The sequence below is a fragment of the Gorilla gorilla genome, chromosome 5 (genome assembly GCF_029281585.2).
Source record: "Gorilla gorilla gorilla isolate KB3781 chromosome 5, NHGRI_mGorGor1-v2.1_pri, whole genome shotgun sequence".
In the NCBI taxonomy this organism is placed as follows: domain Eukaryota; kingdom Metazoa; phylum Chordata; class Mammalia; order Primates; family Hominidae; genus Gorilla; species Gorilla gorilla.
This window is the reverse complement of record NC_073229.2, coordinates 88,132,953-88,153,807: the sequence shown is the minus strand read 5'-3', so window position 1 is coordinate 88,153,807 and position 20,855 is coordinate 88,132,953. Positions and strand designations below refer to the sequence as shown.

General features: G+C 32.3%; 1 protein-coding gene across 1 annotated transcript in view; it reads right to left on the bottom strand.

The window, feature by feature from the left end:
• Positions 1–20,855, bottom strand: part of LOC115933063 (protein eyes shut homolog) — a 300,672-nt gene that overhangs the window by 8,100 nt on the left and 271,717 nt on the right. Inside the window, exons 8-9 of the mRNA XM_055389787.2 lie at positions 10,443–10,602; positions 1,042–1,181 (exon numbers count right to left, since the gene is read on the bottom strand). Of these exons, the coding sequence (XP_055245762.1) occupies positions 1,042–1,181; positions 10,443–10,602 (300 nt within the window). The remainder of the gene's footprint in view (positions 1–1,041; positions 1,182–10,442; positions 10,603–20,855) is intronic.

The following is a 20,855-nucleotide window of genomic DNA, read 5'->3' as shown; positions in this document are numbered from 1 at the left end:
GTAATGTAATCATCTATGTGTATAGTGATGTATATGTGATTGGCTAAATATATATATATGTAAGAACGTATTAAGCTTACTTCATATATTTTTGACTTGTAAACGTGTATCAAAATATATTTGAGGGCATACTTTTAGACGTTCTGTGGTATTTGAAGTCTTTTTGCCTGTAGTTGTAATGCCTCTAGATGAATTTGAAGGAAATAGTGACTTGTATCAGTTTTTACAAGGTTGACTTAATATAAATTGATGCATCAATAAAGAAAAGGGCTTATGAGTCTTTACTGAAATGTATACAACATGCAGAATTAAAACATGGCTTTCTTAAAATGACCAAATTAGGATGTATCAAGACAAGATAGGTTACAAATACTTTGTTAATTCTCTTTTGGGAAAATTCTTGAATCATTTTCACAAAAAGTTCCTATTCCTAAGTTGTTTAAAATGAAGATTCTTAAATTTTTCTTAATTATTGTTACATATTAAAAAATATAATCTTAATTTGTATAAGACAGTGGTGAGGGGATAAAAGGAGGGCCTCTCTTTTATTCTTGCCATAGGCCTCACAATTTTTAGTGATGGAACTGCCTAGAGATTAGAAATTATTTTCATTTATTTTTATTTATTTTATTTTTTAAGTAGCTTGCTTGTGTAAGAGATTAGAAATCTCTCAGAGATTTAAACATATCCAAAAGACAAATTCATTTCATTATGATCTGTAAGCAAAAAAAGTGGCATAATCACAACTGTATTTGAGAGGCTTTAGTCAGCCTGCAAATTATAACATTAATAAAACACAGGAAGACTAGGAACAAAATTATTCTTCAAAATTTTTACCTTCCCATATTACAAATATATGAAGTAAATATAAATTTCCAAGTAGACTGTTGGGAATTTGTTTATGAAGTTATATTTAAACTATGCAAACTTCATATTTTGAATATTGAAGAATCTGTAACCTAAACATTTCTAACTTTCTAAAAATCAGACAATTACAAGCTAAAGAGAAAAATGAAAAGCAACTACATAAACTTACCTTACCTCTTTTGTGCCTTCACATGGGAACCAACATGAAGAATTATTATCTTCAGGATCATTCACATAGATTGCATCTTCAGTGCAGTTTGCAGCCAGAAAGAAATAGGCATCAATAACCCCTTTGCACTTTTCACCTTCAGATCCTTTAAAAAAAAAGAGATAAAAAATTAAATAAACTCTTACAAACTTGAATTCACAATGAATTATTAAGGACTGTGGTCAAATTACTTGAAAAGATAAATTTGACAACATCTGCCACAAAATAAGTTCCTGTATGTATATGATATTGAATTTGAAGGAGACCTCAAAGCCCAACACTCTCACTTTAAACATGAACTGAGAAATACAGCATCACAAGAAGAAGAAGACACAGCTCCCAGGCCAATTCATTTTTTAAAATAATCAAATGGTGACTAAACTGTAATTAATAATTATAAGAAAGGATGGTAGAAACAAAAAGAACACTGTCCTATAACAAAAATAAAAGCAGAGATTGCAAAAGAGCAGAAGAAAGAAGTGACCTATATTCAAGAGAATGTGACCTATATTCAAGAGGAAAACTAAAATTTTAAGGCCCAGATCTAGAATTCTCAGACAAGGACTTTAAAATGATTATATTAAACTTTCTGAAAAATCAACAGGAAAAGATGAATAAAATAGATAATTAGATAAGGAATTAGGGAATGAGAGATTTTGAAATTGTAGGAAAAACCAAACAAAAAAATGGTAAATCTCAGAATTGTAGGGAAAAAGGAGTTAATTAAACTGGGCTGAAAACCCATTATTGGTCATTAATAGTGGTAATAAAAGAACATAGAAGACCTGATCCAATCTTTTTGTAAACATGACTACATCTCCTAGTAAACAAACAAAAAATATTTGTCAGAGGACAGTATTTATCTAAAGAATCTTTCAGCAAAATATCTCTGGCTTTGGATTGCTTATAGTAAACAAATCTAAACTCTAGGGACTCGCAAGGCATCATTTCTTGGAAAATAGAATGTAAGCTATGCATTTTACAACTGAGTTGTAAATTAGAAATTATTCATAAACTGACGTCTCCCTACCGTGTGAATATTTCACCAAGAAATCTCACATATTACTGGAAAAAAGGAAGGAGCTAGGAACCAAGCACAATATCCCAAATCTCTTCAATCATATGTATGTAATTTGACTGTTTATAAATTTAAGATTACACAAAATTATGGATATGTTAATAAAACAATTAATGGATGAGATTATCAGATCAAACACAAGAGAAGAAAAGATCAGTAAATTTAATGATAGGTCAATAAAAATTCTACCTGTAACATTCTGAGAGTAATTAACCCAAACAGGATTATGCTAGCTCCATATAATTAATTGATATGTGTTCCTCCCTCTGTGTTTTTGTGCAAATTTATGTAGTATTAGAATGAATACTTCATTGAAAATTTGGAGAACTTTAATAGAAGGCCATATATTTCAAGTATGCTTTTGTGGGATGATTTTTAAAACTATTTTATTCAGTTATTTAAGAAATTGTAGGATTATTTAGAATTGAAATTTATGATTTGCTCAGTTTTTCCAACTAGTATTTTTTTAGAAATTTATCCATTTCATTTAAATTGTCCAATTTATTAGTATAAAGTTTTTCATAATGATATATCTGACTAAACATTTGGATTTAACTCTTAACGTCTTCCCTCTGCCTCCCAAGACCTCAAGAAAACAGAGAATTAAAAAAATAAAACAAACGTTTTAACCCACAAAAAAGAGTGAGAAGATGAAAAACAATGATACACTGACTAAATTAGCAGAAAGGCTACAGCCAAAACACAAGTGAGGGGACATAATTATGAAAAAAAAATTGGACTAGCAGAAATACTGAGATGCTCTGGGTTTAAAAAGCATCTGAGAATCTGATACTAAGGTGGGCTCTGGAAACACGATTAGCTGGCACTGAGAGTCTCTCTCCCAACTCAGTGATCCAGATTATTATTCTAACTCCTCACTCAGCTTTACAAACAAACAATTTCCGAGGTTTGTTTTCAGGAGTTAAAGAATCTCAGGAGCTCCTGCCTTAAGGATACCAACCTCTTTGAGGGTCCCCTAGCGAAAGCCTAGTTGCCATCCTGCAACCCTGTCATAGAGCTCCAGTCATCATGGCCCAACCTTGTATGGTCAGTTTCCAGTCAGCCTTCTTAGTTCCTCTCCGTTAAATATGATCACCCCACATTTGGCAGAAAGACTCCAAACGAGAGAGAACAAATCTTTATAAACAGTATTTACAGAAAACTGAGACACTAGGCAAAAAAGAAGAAAATTAAAACAAACAAAACTATAACATTTTCAGAGAGAGAAGAAAAGCCATTTTACCCTTATTGAAAAAAAAAAAAACACTGTCCGAAGTGTGTATAATCTAAAGGATGGAAAACTGCCCTAGATTATTACAAATATAGTAAAACAAATTAAAAATTCAAACTCATTTTGAGATATTCAATTGGAGGAATGGAGTAGAAAATAAAGCAATATGAAAAGAAATAGGAAAGAGAAAAGAAATTATGAGAAAACGAGAGGATCAATTTAGGAGATGTGATACCCAATTTTTGGAATTGGGGCTACAGAAAGAAACAGGAAAAAGGACTTTTTAGGGGAAAAAATACAGAAACTACCTAAAAATGGAAAGACCCGTGCTTCCAAATAGAAGAGTTTAACAAGAGACAACAAGAACATACTATGTAAAAGTCTCAACATTGTGAAATTTCAGAACACTGAGTAAAAAACATGGAAAAGTGTTCCACAGAAATAAACACAAATTATATATCAAGAAGCACAAGGTTGTCTACTATACACATGATTCTACACTGCTGCATGCCTTTCTTTCACCTTATCTTGTATCTCAGTCCTAGATGAATTCTACATTCATTTCCATATTTATGTTTATTCTTTTTCTTAATAACCAATGATACCAGGTATAAAATTACACCTATATTATTTACCATGTGGATGTATTCTCAATGATCAGAAGGCTAGGTCAAATGGTATAGAATTTGTAATATTGACGGATATTGCAAAACTATCCCACTTAGATATTATAGTGATTTTACATTATTGCCAGCAATGGATAGTCATTAAATTGTCCAATTCTAAAATTTTTACCAGGCTAAGAGGAGAAAAATTATATACTTACAGTGTTTTTTAAATTTGCTTTGATTGCATTATGAATAGAGCTTAGCATTTTCCCCACATATTTAGGGATACTCTCTGTGTCTTCGTATGTAAACTGGGTGTTTATATTACTGACTTACCTTTCAGCTTTTTCAGTTTTTCCTTCTTAATTTCTAAGTTATTGATATATTCTCGATCCTAATCTATCTTTTGTGAAGTAAAATGTTTGTGCAGTGTTTCTTTTGCATTTTGATTTTTATGTCTTTCATAAGCAGATATTTTTACTTGTCTTGTAGTGAAATTCACCAGTCTTTTCTTTCTGACATCAACATTTTTAGTATTAACTATAAACATCTTCCCCATCTATTTTTTTTTGTTTTTCCCTTTGAGTTTTTGTGGGTAAATACTAGGTGTATATATTTATGGGTTACATGAGATATTTTGCTACAGGCATACAATGTATAGCAATCACCTCAGGGAAAATAGTGTATCCCTCACTTCGAGCATTTATCCTTTCTTTGTGTTACAGATAACCCAATTATATTCTTTTAATTACTTAAAAATGTACAGTAAATTATTGTTGCCTGTAGTCACCCTGTGGTTCTATCAGATACTAGATCTTACTAATTATATCTAATTATATTTTTGTACCCATTATCTATCCCCACTTCCATCCACCTCACTATCCTTCCAAACCTCTGGTAACCATCATTCTACTCTCTATCTGTATGAGTTCCATTGTTTTAATTTTAAGCTCCTACAAATACATGAGAACATGTGAATTTGTCTTTCTGTGCCTGGCTTATTTCACTTAACATAATGACCTCTATCTAGTTCCATCCATGTTGTTGCAAATGACAGGATCTCATTTTTTATATAGCTGAATAGTATTCTATTGAGTAAATATACCATATTTCCCTTACTCATTCATCTGTTGGTGGACACCCAGGTTGCTTCAAAATCTTGGCTATTGTGAACAGTGCTGAAGTAAACATGGAAGTGCAGATATCTCTTCAATATACTTATCCCCTTTCATTTGAGTATATACCTAGCAGTGGGATTGCTGGATCATATGGCAGTTCTATTTTTAGTATTTTTTAGGAACCTCCAAACTGTTGTCCACAGTGATTGTACTAATTTACATTCCCACCAACAGTGTACAAGGGTTCCCTTTTCTATACATTCCTGCTAGCATTTGTTATTGCCTGTCCTTTGCACTAGGGTGAGATGACATCTCATTTTAGTTATGATTTGCATTTATCTGATGACTAATAATGTTGAGCACATTTTCATACGCCTGTTTGCTATTTGCATATCTTCTTTTGAGCCACATCTATTTAGATCTTTTTTCCCATTTCTAAAAATCATATTATTATTTTATTCCTGTAGAGTTGTTTGAGCTCCTTTTGTATTCTGGTTATTAATCCCTTGTCAGACAGATAGTTTGCAAATATGATATACCATTCTGTGAGTTTTGTCTTTGTTGTTTCCTTTCTTCTACAGAAGCATTTTAACTTGGTGTGAGCTCATTTGTCTATTTTTTGTTTGATTACTAGTGCTTGTGGGGTATTACTCAAGAAATCTTTGCCCAGTCCAATATGCTGGATAGTTTCCCCAATGTTTTCTTTTAGTAGTTTCATAGTTTGAAGTCTTAGATGCAAGTCTTTAATCCATTTTGATTTGCTTTTTGTATATGGTGAGAGATAGGGGTTTAGTTTCATTCTTCCCCCATCCAAATTTACAAAGCATTTCTCCAACATTCTCTAATATTTTTATACTTTCTTTTTTATGTATTAAAACTTTTATCTATTTCAGTTTAATCCAGAGAATGTTTAAAGGTATAAACAAGTCGAATTTTTTTTCAGATGGCTATCCAGTTGTTCCATGTTAATTATTAAATAGTCCCTACTTATTCTAATAATCTGAGATGGCAGTTTTATTATATGTTTTTTTCATGTTTTGGATTCATTTTGAGACTTTGTGTTTTGTCATATTTGTTGGCTTGCATGCGGTGGTGCTATGCTTTTCATTAATGAAGCTATGTAATCTAATTGAATATATGGCAGAGCTCATTCTATACACCACTTGTCCAAACAATGCACTTTTGCAGAGTACACTTGGCTTTATTTGTCTTTTATTCCATGTGAACATTAAGAAATAAGATGTCAATTTCATAGAACACAAAGATAACACCATTATTTTATTAAAATCTCAATAAACCTACAAAACAATATGAAGAATTGAAATCTTTAAAAGTTGTATGTCCAGTATAATATAAATTTTTCAGGGGGAAGGTTATTATTATTTTAAATTTACAGATGAAACCGTATGTATCATACATAAGGTTATGATTATGTATGTATGATATACAACATGATATTTTGAAGTATATACACATTGCAGAATGACCAAATCTAGCTAATTAACATATGGATTACCTCATATAGTTATCATGTTTGTGGTAAGAACACTTCTGAAATCATAAAACTCACTGGCAAAAGTAAACACATTGTAAAATTCAGAACACTCAAATAGTGTATGGTAGTGTGTAAATCACTAATATAATTAGTATGAAGGTTGAAAGAAAAAACTATTAAGAATAATAGTAGCTACAGTGTAATATATCTTTAGGATTTTCTTTCAGATTATGTATGCATGCGCCTATACTACAGCAATATCTAAAGTTTTCTCCATGTAGAAGTTGCATGTTTTTGTTAATTTTAGTCCAATGCATTTTAACATTTTAATTCTTGTTTGTAAGAAATATTTTCTTCCTTATGATTTAATTAGCTTTATTCTGTTTATTAAAGTTGTTTATTTCTAATTAGCGACTTAATTAAGAGAATTCTCTTTCAAAGCATGTAAAAATGCTTTAAAAACTTACTATTAAGTGATATGAATGAAAAATACTAAACCACTTTTTTTAATACTCGGATTTTTAAAAAGCCTTCAACTAAAGATTAAAACTAAAGTCCCTAAAATACTTAATAGATATATAAATAGCAGGCATTTGACAAAAGAAGACTTGAAGGTAGAACAATATACTAAGAAAAATAGATTTTGATAAAGATTGCTTTGTTGATACAGCATTTCCTCTTTTCACAAAAATCGTTTAAAATTTAAGAAGTAACGTATAATGCATAGATTATAATTAATATTCTGGAAGGTCTTCTACCAGAAGATCCATTACTTTATAGAGGAAAAATAAAACTTTCAAAGTAAATATTTGTTTGCAATATCAACTCACAAATGCAACAATCACCATTTATTTAGAAAAAAAGTTCACTAGTACATGTTAAGTGTTTTAACTCTATGTTTAACTTGGATAAGCAAACTGAAATAATGACATGCTTCAAGAAGAAAGAGATTTAAAAGAATTTCTCTTATTTTCTTTTTTTGTCTAGGATTTTGTCTTTTCTTAAGCATGATTCATATTGTCTTACTTCACTTCGCAACTCTTTATCCACTCTGTCAGTGGCTCTTTTCCTCAAACTTAATAATACACATAATGAACATAGATGATGACACTGAAAAGAAACAGTGCATGTCAGCTCTTTCTCAAGATGTGCACTGTCGACCAATTGTCCTTGAAGGGGCTTCTTCTAATTAATTACCATCCCTTCTCTGTAGAGCAATCATATTGGCAAGAATTGATTGGGCATGTAAGACACTTAATTTAGTTGTTAGAAAAATCCCTTAATTAAAATAATTTTCCTGCTGGTAAAATTAATGCACCCCATGCAAAATTACCAGCATGATTTTAAAGTTCCTCTTCAATTACATTTTATATTTCATGAGGAAAAAGTAAAAGAAGATCTTAATGGCAGTTATCAAAAGAAATAAGAAGGAATTTTGCAATACGTAAAATGTATAATTCTATTTACATATTTTTCATTTATTTTAACTTCTATTTTGTTTTGAAAACTTGAGAAGTTTCACTGCTGAATCTTCATATTGAAATTCAAAATGAGTTTAAGTGTTTTACTTAAACATTCATTCAGTCTGTGCATTATCACACTGTTTCTTTTCCATTGGAAAGCCCAAGTCATTTAGATTCTCAGATGTAGCGGTCACACAATTTTAATTTTTGTTCTAATTAGCTATATTCAGTAAGTTCTGTCCAGTAATTCAGGAAGGAATAATGATTAAATATGCATACATTGTTTTGAAGATAATTGCCTTCTTCTAAGTTTTCCATGAGTAATTTTAAATTTGTATTACACCACCCATTTTCTAAAACATATATTTGTTATTTTACTGCCATTCATAAAGTTGACTATATTTGCTCAAAGCTGATTTATCCATGAGCAATTTGACTTGCTATTATTCCTTCCATTTTCCCTCAAAAATACTTTTGCCATTTCATCATTGTGAATATGTTCCCTGTAGCAATTTATAGTTCTCAAAAGAAGTTTAATATTTAAAAATAACCAAACATATGAAAGCATTATTCCTACTATGAGACAAAGGAAAATGAAGTGCAAAAACGATGCAAGCACTGAAATATGTGAACTAATTTGGTTGTAACAGTAGAGAGCATTTCTCAATCTGCACATTGAAAGCATTTAGGGAACCTCAAAAAATACTCTGTGTCCATCTCACTACAATTCCAGTTTGATTGTTCTGTAATGAGAGTTCACCATTAGTATGTTTCAAGAGCTCCTTCAGATGATTCTAATATGTGGTCAGGGTTTAAAAACAACTGAACTGACACAATCCCTAAATAGTACTGAGGTTAATTCCTCTAACCTCAACTATATTTATTTCTTTGTTTCGTCTGATTGTGTCATTTATAAAATAGTAAGTATTCATAACAGAGTCTCTGAAAGTTCCTTTCAGCATCAACATAGTATAATCAACAATGCTTTGCTCTCTTCTACCACTTTTGGTCTTCAGTGTGATCTGATTAATGAACTGATAACTATTTCTGTCACTAAAGGTTGTTAACTCTACAGTATACTATTTTATGAGCATGGTGAAATAAATTATCATGTTTTCTGTTTAAAAGGCTAATTGTTAGTTTACTTCAACACTGTTGTGATGTAATACAATGTTAGAAATTCAGCTGCTGTTGGTTAGCTGTTACTCAAAAACAGAGACATCAAACTGTTAACTTGCTGGTTGTTTGTAAACTGAAGTGCCAAAATATCACTGTCAGAGGAAATATTCTTTAAAAGAATGAAAATACCATATAGTCTTAAGAATGTAAATCAAATTTGCATCAGCTAAGTTAAATAATATTAGAAATGTAATCAAAGAATGACAATTAAGCTCATCAAAACAGATTGCGATAGAAATTGAAACTCTATAATATAAACAAAAAACATATATGGGAACACAAGTGCTGGAATGATTTCATTTCAAGTGTGTAAGACAGAAAACTAGGAGTCCTGTTGACACCTTCACCACTTGCTATTTCCAGTTCATAAACAAGATCTTCCATTTATTTCAAGCTTCCAGCATTATGACTCACATTATTACTCCAACCAACTCCCTAACTTTTTTCCTTCTCTTCCATGTGTTTCTCTACTTGTTATAAACTTATCGAATGTGTCTAAACCTATAGTAATTTTCTATTCCTTTTAGAATAGAAATCAAAATATCTAACCCAGCATTTTAGTTCTGGCTTCACCCCCTCCATGGAATTGTTATTAGTCTTTTCTCACAGCCCCAGACAGGCCTTCAAAGAAGCCATTTCTTCTAATATAATGTTTTTACAAATACAGTTCCCTCAACCCAGAATCCTCTCTTCTCCAACTTCTCTGCCATGACATTATTCTCTATATCTCTCTTCAGGGGTCATTTTCTCATGGAAACCTTTTCTGGCAACCCAACTCAATATCTCAATTGCCAAGTTTTTTTTTCTTTTTTTCTAAATAGGCTCATTGCTTATAAGCATTCATGGAATGCTACCTGTTCTCATAAGAGCATTTTGTTTTTAAATAAAATTACATAGTTATCACTGTATTTGTCCATTAACCACTCCCTTCCAACAAATGGATTTATGAAAGTAGGAAATAGCTCTAGTTTACTTCACTATTATCTCTCTTGTACCAAGTAGATTTCCTAGGATGTAGTCGGTGTTAAACATGTCAGTTAAAGGAATACATCAGAAAATAAGAGTATTAATTTTATTTTTAGTTTATATTATGTTTTGAGATATAAAATACTTTGTGTGTTTAGAAAATGAATACGTGACTAGCAAATTTTGAAATGATTCAAGCAGATTGAACAAAATTACATAAATTTGTTACCTGCAAATCCCAATTGCCACATGTATTCAAATTGAGCAGGACCTTTATCGTGGCAAATACCATGGAAGGTGACTCCACAGTAGCAGAGGTGTTGATGAATTAGGTAAACATTCTTCAAAAACCAACATGGATTTTTTGTGCACCCTGGAATGCATACATTCTACAAAAAGGAAACAAGGAAAAATGGTAAATTGTTTTTTGATGTATTTTTCAATATATACATATAACATAAACAGCTAATTTTTAAAACCACAGTGATTATAGAAAACTTTATGGGACACACTTTTTATACTTCTCTTTATTTCTTCTATTTCTTTATCTTTTCTTTCTGTACTATCTTTTGTCATATCCATGTTCAAAAGCCTATATGATAATCTTTTAGCTTTGACTCACTCTCAATATACAACAGTCCCTAATCTTCTGTTTGATGGGCTATAATACATCTTTCCCCTCACAAATTAAAAATACCTATGGTATAAATTAAGAGATACACCATTTAAAACACTTATAACAGTAGAATTAGCACAATAAATGTCATGGTGTGTTCAAATTAGACTTTTGCTATCATTTGAAAATAGTTGAAGATAATCAGAGCATATTGTCTAATAATATGATTTGTTTATGGTAATCTCCAGCATCTTCAAATACAAAAATCATATATAGTTATATCCACAACTGAACTAACTAAATGTAAACCATTTTAGGTCACATTGAGGTCATCACTAAGTTTTAGTACATGCTGCGCTACTTGGGTATTAGGAAGACATCAACCAGCATGAAATGTAAGCCCTAGAGACAAACTAGGGCTATGTATTCTCTTTAGAGCATACCCCTCAATTATTTCTACTTCTCCACGTTTTTTATTAACAAATCTCCCTTGAATTTGGCAGAGAAAAGCACAGCTGAGACATGCAGTACAAGGAATCTGACAGTTCCATTAATGAAATTACTACACTAAGTAAGCATTGTTCTGTTTCAAGTCACGGTGGTCTACCTGGATTTGCAATCACAATTTCCTAATTGCACAACAACCCTAAAGTATGAGTCAACAGTAAATGTGAGGAAAAAAAAAATTGGCCAGGCGTGGTGCCTCATGCCTGTAATCCTAGCACTTTGGGAGGCCAAGGCGGATGGATTACCTGAGGTTGGGAGTTCAAGACCAGCCTGGCTAACAGGGTGAAACCCTGTCTCTACTAAAAATACAAAAAATGAGTCAGGTGCAGTGGCGTGCACCTGTAATCCCACCTACTCTGGAGGCTGAGGCAGGAGAATCACTTGAACCAGGGACACAGAGATTGCGGTGAGCTGAGATCACACCACTGCACTCCAGCCTGGGCTACAGAATAAGACTTTGTCTCAAAAAAAAAAGAAAAAGAAAGAAAAAAAAAGAAATAATTTAAAAAATAATTATCATTTAATTATATTAAATGATTACCAAAAAATACAATTTTATGATATATTTCCAAGTTGTGAGATGATCAAAAGCTTTAACCCATTACTTTTATACTGAGACATCAAATGTTGAACTCTACAAATGGCATTAATCAATCTTCACCGTCAGTGGAGATTGTCTTTATTGGATTTGGGTCCTCATTGCGATAGAAAATATGAAGGCCTAATAAATTCTGAATATATGACTGTACAAAATAAACTTAGCAGAATAGTACACTATTCATATAGATAGGATCCTGTAGAGTCATTTCTTCACTTAAAACTTAACAAAACAATAGACAGTTTTTATCTCTCATCCCCCTCTCACCCTTCCCTCTGAGTCCCCAAAGACTGCATATTGAGTACAGTGTACACTGCTTTGGTGACTGGTCAACCAAAATCTAAGAAATCACCACTAAAGAACTTATTCATGTAACTAAAAACCACCTGTACCCCCAAAAGTATTGAAATAAAAATTTAAAAATAATTTCAGAATATCCTCTTCTGGACACTGGCCTAGGAAGAGAACTCATGACTGAGATCTCAAAGTACAAGCAACTAAGACAAAAATAAGCAAATAAGACTTGATTAACTTAAAATGCTTCTGCACAGCAAAAGAAATAATCAATAAAGTGAACAGATAACCTTCAGATCGGGAGAAAATATTTGCAAATTATGCATCCAACAGGGGACTAAAATCCAGCAAGCAACTCAACATCTTCAAAATACAACCAAACAACCCAATTAAAAAGTGGACAAATGACATGAATAGACATTTTTCAAAAGAAGACATACAAATAGCCAGCCCACATATGGAAAAATGCTCAACATCACCAATCATCAGAGACATGCAAATTAAAACCATAATGAGACATCATCTTACACCAATCAGAATGGCCATTATTAAAAAGTCAAAAAACAATAGATGTTGGTGAAGATGCAGAGAAATGGAATGCTTATGCCCTGCTGATAGGAATGTAAATTAGTACAACCACTGTGGAAAATAGTATGGGAATTTCTCAGAGAACAAGAAACAGAAATGTGATTTGATCCAGCAATCGCACTACCGGATATCTGCGCAAAGGAAAAGAAATCATTATATAAAAGAGATACCAGCACAAGTATGTTTAGATTCATTATTCATGATACCAAAAATGTGGAATCAATCTAAGTGTCCACCAATTGATGACTAGATAAAGAAAATTGTTTATACACACATACACGTACATATACATACACACAATGGAATACTATTTAGCAATAACAAAGAATAAAATCATGTCTTCTGCGGCAAAAAAATAACAAAACAGCAACAACAAAAACTAAGTTTGAATTAAGTCCTGTCTAAGGTATTTTGTTTGGTCTGCAATTGTTTTTGTTCTTGTTTGTTTGTTTTTTGAACTAAGAATATCAGAGGAAGTTGGATCAAAGATATGAATCCCTGTTTCTGCCACTCAGGAGCTAAGGAACCATTTAAAAATGAGACATTAAGTATTCTGTAACAACCTTGAGAGAGATGAGCTGGTAAGGGGCAATGAGAGATGCCAGGAAAAATGACACAAATAATATGAATCCCTGCTCACAGGGGTGCTGTGGTATTCTTCCTACTACTTTAACCTGAAGACCAAATTTGACTTCTGGCTTTTCTTAATGAAAAAAACAAAGTCACCCAGGATATATTTCAATGGGTGTCTGAACGATTTATCTGTACTTATACCCTTCTATATTGAATAAGGACACTATGAAGATATTATAACTTTAGATACAATTTGGATTTAGAGGGAGTTATTTGTGATTGCAGCTCTTAATACCCTTTTAAAATTATTGCAACACCAGTACATTATCCTCTAACATAACAACCTGAATGTTAAGAGCAGTTAATTTAAAAGAGCAATTTATTTAAGCCATATGTAGAGGCTAGGAGTATTGTCATATAGGTCTATCTCTGATTCTGACCTCTCATTTATACCTTGTGTGTTCATGTGAGGATGCTGATACACACACACATTTCACAGCACCAACATGAAAATAGATGTACAATATAACTTTTAAAGCATGTTAATATAAGTAAAGTATGATGGTGAGATGGAAGAGTGGAAGCACTTTTTGTGTAAAACATTTAACTTAATGGTCTTTTGGAGGAATTAGATGCATCACCGCTGTATTACAAATGAGCCATTAATCTTGAAGCTTCATCAGTATTAACTTGGTTCAATTTCATCATGTTCTTGAGAGGCTCATCATTTCTGTAGAGGTTCAACAGAAAGGCCTTTTGAGCAGTGTACAAGTTCTTTTTGTATATTTACAAAAGCTTTATTCAGTTTGTTAACTTCTTAATCATTCATAATTTTTATCTGCTTAAGATTAGTGGTAACTGGTGTTGCTTTGTTTTTAGTCTTAAAGTGTTTTTTGGCTTGCTATATGAAATACATTCCTGGCCTTTGCTCTCTTAATTTGTTCTTGTCCATTGTCTATAATACGCGTGTGCACCTTCTTAAGCTTCAAGTGATGCCATCTATTGAGTGAAACTAAATGTTTGTCTTTAAATTGCTCTGACCTTTCTAGAAGCCAAGGGAAAAGGGGAAACATTAAAATATACCACAGCTGTTTTTATTGATTAATTTTATACTGGTAGATTCATTTTGGTTTATTGGACGAACCAGATTTCCAGTTGATATTCCTAAGGAACAATTGTTACATGGTGGAGAACATAAAACAAATGACAATACTTTGGTAATACTATTATGAAAAAATATTTATTATATTGACCAGGAGTCTGCAAAGTATTTTCTTAAGTACTATGTTTTACAAGTAAGATGATTTTTAACTAAATCAACTTCCTTTTTTTGAGTATGAAGTTCAAAAATGCTGCCAATAAAAGAAAAGTAATTATTTCAAATTCACAGTGAAATGGCGACTAATGTAATGCTCATTGCTTGCTAAAACACTATTTTTTTCATTTTTGTAAACTTAAATAAAAAGACAATTAAGTGAGTCAAACGTTATTTGTATGACCAGATAGCTGTCTTTGTGGAATTCAGTTATTTTAATGTGACCTCTCTTTTAAAATGAAGTTAATTTTCAGTAGAATGATGATCTTCTCTGTTAAGATATCTTAAGTTTCACAGTGACCTCAGGTACTATGGTAATATTAACTTTGGCCCATCAATCTTATTTAGAACCAAAGAGATTAAAAATTAGTTAGTTTACATGGAAGTGTTCACTTAGTTTGATTTTTTAATTTATTTAAATTAATATTTGGAATTGATGCTTTAAAATAATCCCATTTTAAATACTATTTCCCATTTAATTCATAGATTAGGTGACAAATATTTAACAGAAAATTTTCTGTGGTCTGGGAATTTATATCAAAATTTATACATTTCAAACTTTACCTCTGAAATAGAAGTATGATTATCTTCATTTAAATAAGTTCACTTATTATGGTATGGCGAATTTAAGGTGATCAACTTAACTGTTTGCTTGGGACTTTCTTTTTAAAAGCTAAAAGTCTTATGTCTACCGAACTACTCATTCCTAGGCAAACTGGGATGGTTTCTTTTCCTAAGTGTTGATTATACACTCAAAGCTTTATTTCTGAAATTAAGGAGGATGAGTAGTAGAGCTGTATTTGGCATGCCATGAGAGAGAGAAATGATCCTCTGTTGCTGTAGGTTTCTGAAGTGTGTGTGTGTATGTGTGTGTGTGTGTGTGTGTGTGTGTGTTGGGAGAAGGGGGGATTTAGTTACCATAGAATAACCCAACTTAACATGCTTATCAGAAGTTTCCTCCACCTATAGGTGAGACTAAACTCATTATCAAATATATTAAATTAGACCTTATACTATAAAATGTATAGCTTATATTTCTAAAAGAAAATAAAAATTACATTAATTGCAGTAAACAATAGGTGTTTATAAGTTGCTAATAACAATATACATGAAAAATAGCAATGTGTTAATCTATCCTGTACTTGACAGCCCACTCGATATATAAAAACTGAAAAGAGGAATCAATTCAGCATTTGATCTATTTCTTCTTTTAGTGAGTTGAATGCCAAGGTTTGGAAATACACAAACATGCCTTTGGAAGCAAACATCTCTCTTACTTTTGACAGTGAACTAATTAACTGGTACATATTAGACAACTAAACTTGAACTGACTTTGAACCTCAATAAGCTTGTGAGAGGCGTAATTCTGGTAAGCAAACAGTGAAATTAAGACAAAGATGAAATGGTTTCACAATGACAGTAAAAAGAAACAAGAGAATCAAGAAAATTGTCTATAAAAAGGAAAGTAATCTATTTCTTGTATCTCACATCACATCAGAAATAAGCAAATTTTGCAGTATCAAAGTTTTGTTATTTTTATTTGATTGACACAAAATACATATTTATAACAATTTTATAACCTTAACCAACTGATTTGTCATTTCATGTGCCAAATATATTCAATGTTGCTTTCCTTAAGGCTTTTCTATTTTATAAGGGAAAACTAATTTTGATTGCTAGTATGAAGAGGATTTTAAAGCAACTTTAGATGCTGATTTCTTATTTCAGCAGCAACCTTTCTTAGGAAAGATAATGATTTCCATTAGAAATCTTGCTTTTCATGATGTATTAAGCATTGTAAACTTCTCTTTCTTAAAGAAACTATATCATGAAATTATGGCATATACCTAGAATTACAGCATCTATATTCCCTGGTGATTCTATTTATATTTATTTAAAGCATTTGCTAGTTTTTAGAAACCATACAGAAAAATGAAAAGAAATTCCTTCATATAGGCAGATATTAATAGTGGGAAAACCTCACCTCTCTCTCTTTCTCTTTTTTCTTAGTATTTGTATATGTGGCCATTTTACCACATATGTGAATTCATTGTTCAAATGCGTTCAAAAGCATTAACTCATTCTATTCATTTCATCATTTTTTTCAATAGCCTGGATAGAATATTTGTATATTCATTTCCATACTTCAGATAAGGAAATAAAAATTATAGAATTTTTTTCAACTCACACACCTCAATTCTCACAGGTCTAAGACATAAAACCTTTATACTTAGGTTTCAAATCTCATCAATTGTTACTTTATTTTAAAATTTATTCTCTATTCCCCAATAAAAATATTTTCAATGGAAGTTTTAATTGACACATAAGAACTATTATTGTTAAAAATTGGAAGTATATAACCTTATAATTCTGATGTTTTATTGTTTTTATGACACCACCTTCTTGCTTTGACATCACTTATTCACTTATCCTTCTGAAGTTTAAGTACTAATAAATTATTAACAGATTATTTCTAAAATATCTTATTCTATCCAGTTTAAAGAAATGTAATGGTCCTTCAAAAAGCAATGATGAATTTACATAAATTAATGTTCAATTTCCACTCATAGTCAAAATCTTCTATGGAAAATTAATAAAGTAAAATCAATAGTAATTATATTATTTAAATTTAAAAAACATTAGAATTATTTTTCCTCTAGCTCTTCTAGGTAGCACCTAAATTTAGGAGCTGTATCAAAAAAATGTAGAATAATGCAAAATAGAAAACAAAGCTGGCCTATTTTGGCTCTCTGGGGACCAAGGGAAATCTGATTTTAACAGAAAATTCTCAAGTAGTTTGGGAAATTATATAAGATCATTTTCTGGTCTCCTATTATTACTTTAACATTTTTCCATAAATCACAGTAGTTGCTGACAACTCCATGACCATACTATATTCTAGAGAAATGTGAAAATTCAACAAATATTTTCTGAAATATAACTCTTCTCCAACTGTTATGCTAAAAAGAGACAAAAAGTTTAAATTACGGCATCCTTGCTCTCACTGAGCTCACAGTCTAATGTGTGTTTACGGTCATTCCAAGAAATCCCATTTAGTGTAGTCACTGCTATGTAGAAAGACAGTATTGCAAACAATGGGAACAGAAAGGAAGAAGTAGTCGACATAATCACAAATGTTGTGAGGTAGTTTCATTCTGGATGAAGGCATGTATTGGGATAGACATGAAATAGGAAATGCAATCTTTTCCATATTTCCATCTATATTTCTACATATAAAATTGTGACTGGAGTTCAAGGAATGGTAGGTGACCATAAATTATTGAATATCTGTACTTTTACCCAAGATATTATAATTAATTTCTAAATTTCCTTTAGAAATACCATCATTCTCAGCAAACTATCGCAAGGACAAAAAAACAAACACCGCATGTTCTCACTCATAGGTGGGAATTGTACAATGAGAACACATGGACACAGGAAGGGGAACATCACACACCGGGGCCTGTTGTGAGGTGGGGAGTGGCGGAGGAGGGATAGCATTTGCAGATATACTTAATGTTAAATGACGAGTTACTGGGTGCAGCACACCAACATGGCACATGTATACATATGTAACTAACCTGCACGTTGTGCACATGTACCCTAAAACTTAAAGCATAATAAAAAAAAAGAAATACTCATATATGGATATGTGAATGATCAATTTAATTTAATGACTTGTGAGGTGACTGACAGGAATTTCTTTCTCTTTCTTTTTTCTTTCCTTCCTTCCTTCTTTCGTTCGTTCGTTCTTTTTTTTTTTTGGTCTGTGTCTCTCTCTATCGCCCAGGCTGGAATGCAGTAGTGCTATATCTGCCCACTGCAACAACCTCCACCTCCTGGGCTCAAGCCATCTGCCCATGTCAGCCTCCTGAGTAGCTGGGACTGCAGACATGCACCACCATGCCTGGCTATTTACATATTTTGTAGAAATGGGGTTTTGCTATGTTGCTCAGGTTGGTCTCCAGCTCTTGAGGTCAAGTGATCTGTCCATTTCAGCCTCCCAACATGCTGGGATTACAGGCGTGCACCACCATGCTCATCCTGAAAGTAATTTCTTAGACTACAGTGATTCATTATCTAATGTTTCCTTCCAAAAATAACACAGATAACACAAAGCAAAACAAGTAAAGCCTCTTATTTTCTAATTATGAGAAAATGACTGAAGAAATTGAGCAAATACTGGAATTTTTCATGATTGTGAAGAAATGTACACTATTCTAAAACATATATGAGTAACTAATTTATTATTCACAATCTGTAGTATCCCATAAAAGTGCACCATAGCTAATGGCCAGAGAACCTGTTCTTCCCTATTTTCATTTATTTCCTTTTAAAGATTTCTTTGATTTTCAAAAGTATTACTACAAGAACAAAAATGTGGCTACCTAATTCATCACCAAGTATTTGATTTTCTTGTTTTAAGACATGATAATCACTATTATTCAAGATCTCTTCTTTATTCAATAGGTATTTATTGTAAGTATGCTCTGGGGAGTTATTATCACATATGGCACAAAGAAAGTAAAAGAATGAAATTGTCCCAGTTCTCTTAGATATAACTTTAAAATGAACACAAACAAACAAATGAAAATCTCACAATTCCTAAAGGCAATACATTCTAGGACATCGTTAATCCAAGATGCTGCAAGTTGACTATGTCATTTAAACACACGTAGATATATTTTACTACTTGGGAGTAAAGTAAAATTGACATATATGTATTTATGGGCATGTGTATATATATACGCGTGTGTGTGTTTGTATAAATGTATATACAAATGCATACACATTACATATATGCATATATGTATGTATACACATTACACATTATTATATATATACATATTGTAGGGGCAACCCACCCTAAAACCCGATTGTATGCTCCATCTACTGAGATAGGGAAAAACCGCCTTAGGGCTGGAGGTGGGACCAGCGTTCAGCATATGGAGGATCCCGCCAGCCTCTGAGTTCCCTTAGTATTTATTGATCATTCGTGGGTGCTTAAAGAAAAGGGGGTTGTGTCAGGGTCACAAGACAATAGTGGGGAGAGGGTCAGCAGACAAACACGTGAACAAAGGTCTTTGCATCATAGACAATGTAAAGGATTAAGTGCTGTGCTTTTAGATATGCATACACATAAACATCTCAATGCTTTACAAAGCAGTATTGCTGCCCGCAGGTCCCACCTCCAGCCCTAAGGCGGTTTTTCCCTATCTCAGTAGATGGAGCATACAATCGGGTTTTATACCGAGACATTCCATTGCCCAGGGACAGGCAGGAGACAGATGCCTTCCTCTTGTCTCAACTGCAAGAGGCATGCCTTCCTCTTATACTAATCCTCCTCAGCACAGACCCTTTACGGGTGTCGGGCTGGGGGACGGTCAGGTCTTTCCCTTCCCACGAGGCCATATTTCAGACTATCACATGGGGAGAAACCTTGGACAATACCTGGCTTTCCTAGGCAGAGGTCCCTGCGGCCTTCCGCAGTTTTTGTGTCCCTGGGTACTTGAGATTAGGGAGTGGTGATGACTCTTAAGGAGCATGCTGCCTTCAAGCATCTGTTTAACAAAGCACATCTTGCACCGCCCTTAATCCATTTAACTCTGAGTTGACACAGCACATGTTTCAGAGAGCAGGGGGTTGGGGGTAAGGTTATAGATTAACAGAATCTCAAGGCAGAGGAATTTTTCTTAGTACATAACAAAATGGAGTCTCCTATGTCTACTTCTTTCTATACAGACACAGCAACAATCTGATCTCTCTTGCTTTTCCCCACACATATATGTACGTATACATTTATATTTATGCCTATATATGTAATGTATATGCATGTGTATATATGTAATGTTTTTACTACAAGTGTTTAAAGATTTTCTTCTTAGGAGACAGTTTCTTCCCCTTCTTAAATATATACATTTTCTTTAAAAATTTCTACATTAGTATTTTATATCACTGTAGACAAAGTGTAATATTCTCCAGTGCTATACTGTTCTCTGATTCTGATGTATTTATTTTTTCTCAAGGACTTTCATTTTTAAACTTTATAAATACAGTGTCTCTTATTAAACTCTTATCATAGCTTTAAATTCAAAAAAAAATTAGAAAAGTTATGGGAAATCTTTAGAGAGTGAAGTCACCCTTTTCTTTT